At 39.4% G+C, this 2,991-nt stretch overlaps 1 protein-coding gene across 1 annotated transcript; it reads right to left on the bottom strand.

Moving 5' to 3' along the window:
• Positions 1 to 1,195: 1,195 nt before the first annotated feature.
• Positions 1,196 to 2,366, bottom strand: LOC102977089 (heterogeneous nuclear ribonucleoprotein D-like). Its single transcript, XM_055089463.1, is given in 3 exon segments — positions 1,196 to 1,439; positions 1,441 to 1,722; positions 1,724 to 2,366. Coding segments are annotated over 3 exon segments (906 nt in total). The 5' UTR covers positions 2,309 to 2,366; the 3' UTR covers positions 1,196 to 1,400.
• Between the last annotated feature and the right edge of the window lie 625 nt (positions 2,367 to 2,991).

The following is a 2,991-nucleotide window of genomic DNA, read 5'->3' as shown; positions in this document are numbered from 1 at the left end:
AGACATCCTTATTGCTTTACCCATTCTGCAAAGACATTGGTGATATATAAGAAAATTAAACTAATAAAATTTTCAGAAGAATGATATAGGAAGCTAAAATGGAAATATCGGTATAAACAAGAAACAAAACTGCTATGTGAACCACATGCCCATGTTGTTCTGGCAGCAAATTATTTCATTTTAAGATATTTAAATAAGAAGACAATTTAACAAGGATTTGATCATTGTGAATCAAATCAAAAAAATGTACTTTATTTGAATTTCCTACCAGACTTGCCAATAATGATGTACCTGATATGGCCTTGAAAGCCCATCTTGGCAACACAGAACACCTGTTTTCCTGGATGGGCGTTGGACGGGCATAGCCATTGTTTTCTCTGATTTTATCTCCATCACTTCCTATTTTTTTCTAATTTTATTGCTGTCTAACTCTTATAATTGCCACATCTTTTAAAGGTATATTATTGTTTTAATCTTAGTTTAGAAAATAATGTCCATCTATAGTCAGGTGACTTAAGGAAAATATTTAACATCTTACGTTTTCTCATAGTCAATTCTCATGCACTGTGTTAACTGCATTATTTATGCTTTTAAAAGACTAAATTACAACTAACTGAAAACAGGTCACTGACAAACACTTATGCTCTCCTACCCTAGCAACTAACAACATCAAACTATTTATTTCCCATAGAAATAATGATTAATTTCAAATCCTATATTATTATGAATTAACAATTGAATAAATGTTCAGTGTTCATTATCTGTTAGGTCACAGATCCAGAATACATTTTATTCTATGATGTATTTCAATGTAGTTTTAACAAAGAGGGCTTTCTAGACATCTATTCCAGTACAGTTTTCCATTCACCACTCTACCTAAGATGTTCTTGTCTCTATCACCAGTTTAAGAAATCATTGTATTTGACCCCAAAAAACATGTCACTCATTCTCTGAGACAGTTTTTCATGTGTTTCCTTTTCTCCTTTCAAACTGTTCAGAGTGTCTCAGACTCCGTTCTTGGTCCTCTTCTTGGTCCAAACTTACTCCCTGGGTGATCTCTTTTTGTATTATGGTTTTAAATAAATGATAAGAAAAGCCAAATCATATCTTTTTTTTAAACAATCACATAAGGAAGCATTTATTTGAGGTTTAACATGAAATCATACAAATAAAATTTGTATAAACGCAAATCCATGTCAAGTCATAACACAGACAGCAAAAGACAAAGTAAAAACAAAAACTAATTGGCGGCTATATACAGTTGGACACAGTTGTGTCTTGTACACTAGAAAGTCTTTTACAAAATAATCATCTTAGATCAACAGAAGACCAATCTTCAATGTCGTCCTGCAAGATGGGTTACTTTAGCAATCTCTTCCTGTTTTCTCCAATGTCCCCTTTTAGTATGGCTGGTAATTATTTTGGTGATTGCCACCCCCCTCGAGATGCCTTGCCATAAGTGCTCTGTTGGCCACTGTAGTCTGTATATCCCTGTCCATATCCATAGTTCCTATAGTTATACCCAGTATAATCATAGTAGCCATAGCCACTATAGTTTTGATCACCACCATAGGCACTACTGTAATTTCCATATCCTTGACTATAACAGTTATTAAATCCTTGGTTCCAGTTTTGGCCCTGACCTCGGCCACGACTCCTAGTACCACCTCGTCCACCAGCTGCAGCACCTCTTCCTCCTTTTTGTTGTTGCTGTTGCTGCCCTATATACCTCTTTGGGTTGTGCAACTTTGATTTCACACTTCCCAGAACCAATCTGATGATATCTGCTTTCTAACAATTTCTTTACTGGCTCTTCGTCTGTATACGTAATAAAACAAAATCCTCTTCTTTCATTTGTTTTTGTATCCATGGGAAGTTCAATATTTTCAATCCCTCCAAAGGCTCCAAAACATTCTTTATTTTGTTCTTCTGAAGTATCTGGGCTCAATCCACCCACAAAAACCTTTTTAGGGGGTTCCTTCCCTTTTAAAGCTTTGGCTCTTTTAGGGTCTATCAGTTTGCCATCCAGCTTGTGTTCTTTCATTTCCAAAACCTTATCAACACTAGCAGCATCTTTGAAAAGCACAAATCCAAATCCTCTTGATCTTCCAGTGACTGGATCTGTTTTAATTGTGCAGTCTACAACTTCCCCAAATCGAGACAAATATTCAGTCAGATCTTTCTCGCTTGTATCCCAGCTCAAGCCTCCAATAAACATTTTACCGTCATCCTGCTGATCCTTGCTCGCGTTGATCTTGGATCCCTCTGCGAATTCCTCTATGTTGCTGTACTCGTTCATGTCTTCCATAGCGGCTGAGTTGTTGGCCGGGAGGCGCTGGCGCACAAACCGTGTCGCGGCAGCAGCGGCGGCAGAACATTGTACGGAGCTGGATTTAAAATGGCGGCGGAAGAGAGCCCATATCGTATCTTTTTTTTTTTTTTTTTGTGGTATGCGGGCCTCTCTCTGCTGCGGCCTCTCCCGTTGCGGAGCACAGGCTCCGGACGCGCAGGCTCATTGGCCATGGCTCACGGGCCCAGCCGCTCCGCGGCACGTGGGATCCTCCCAGACCGGGGCGCGAACCCGGTTCCCCTGCATCGGCAGGCGGACGCGCAACCACTGCGCCACCAGGGAAGCCCCAAATCATATCTTTAAAACAGAGTTCTCTTCTGAATTCCATCCTCTTACCTACAAGTGCCAACTTGACATTTTGCTTGGATGTCCAATACCTTTCACACCAAACTGAAACTGAACACCTATCCTTTCCCCTCAGATATACACTAGCTTCAGTCTTTATTCCATTTCTCCAATTGCTCATGATATACTTGAAGTTATCCTTTATTCCATTTTCCCCTACACTCTACATTCTGTCCATCAGCAAATCCTTCTGGTCAGATCTCAAGAACACACATATTCTAATCACTTCTTACCACTTATACAGTTAACAACCTGGTCTGAGTCACCATCACTCACCTCACTTATTAGTGAATTGG

Source organism: Physeter macrocephalus, chromosome 13, assembly GCF_002837175.3.
Source record: "Physeter macrocephalus isolate SW-GA chromosome 13, ASM283717v5, whole genome shotgun sequence".
Taxonomy (NCBI): domain Eukaryota; kingdom Metazoa; phylum Chordata; class Mammalia; order Artiodactyla; family Physeteridae; genus Physeter; species Physeter macrocephalus.
This window is presented reverse-complemented; position numbering and strand designations above follow the sequence as displayed.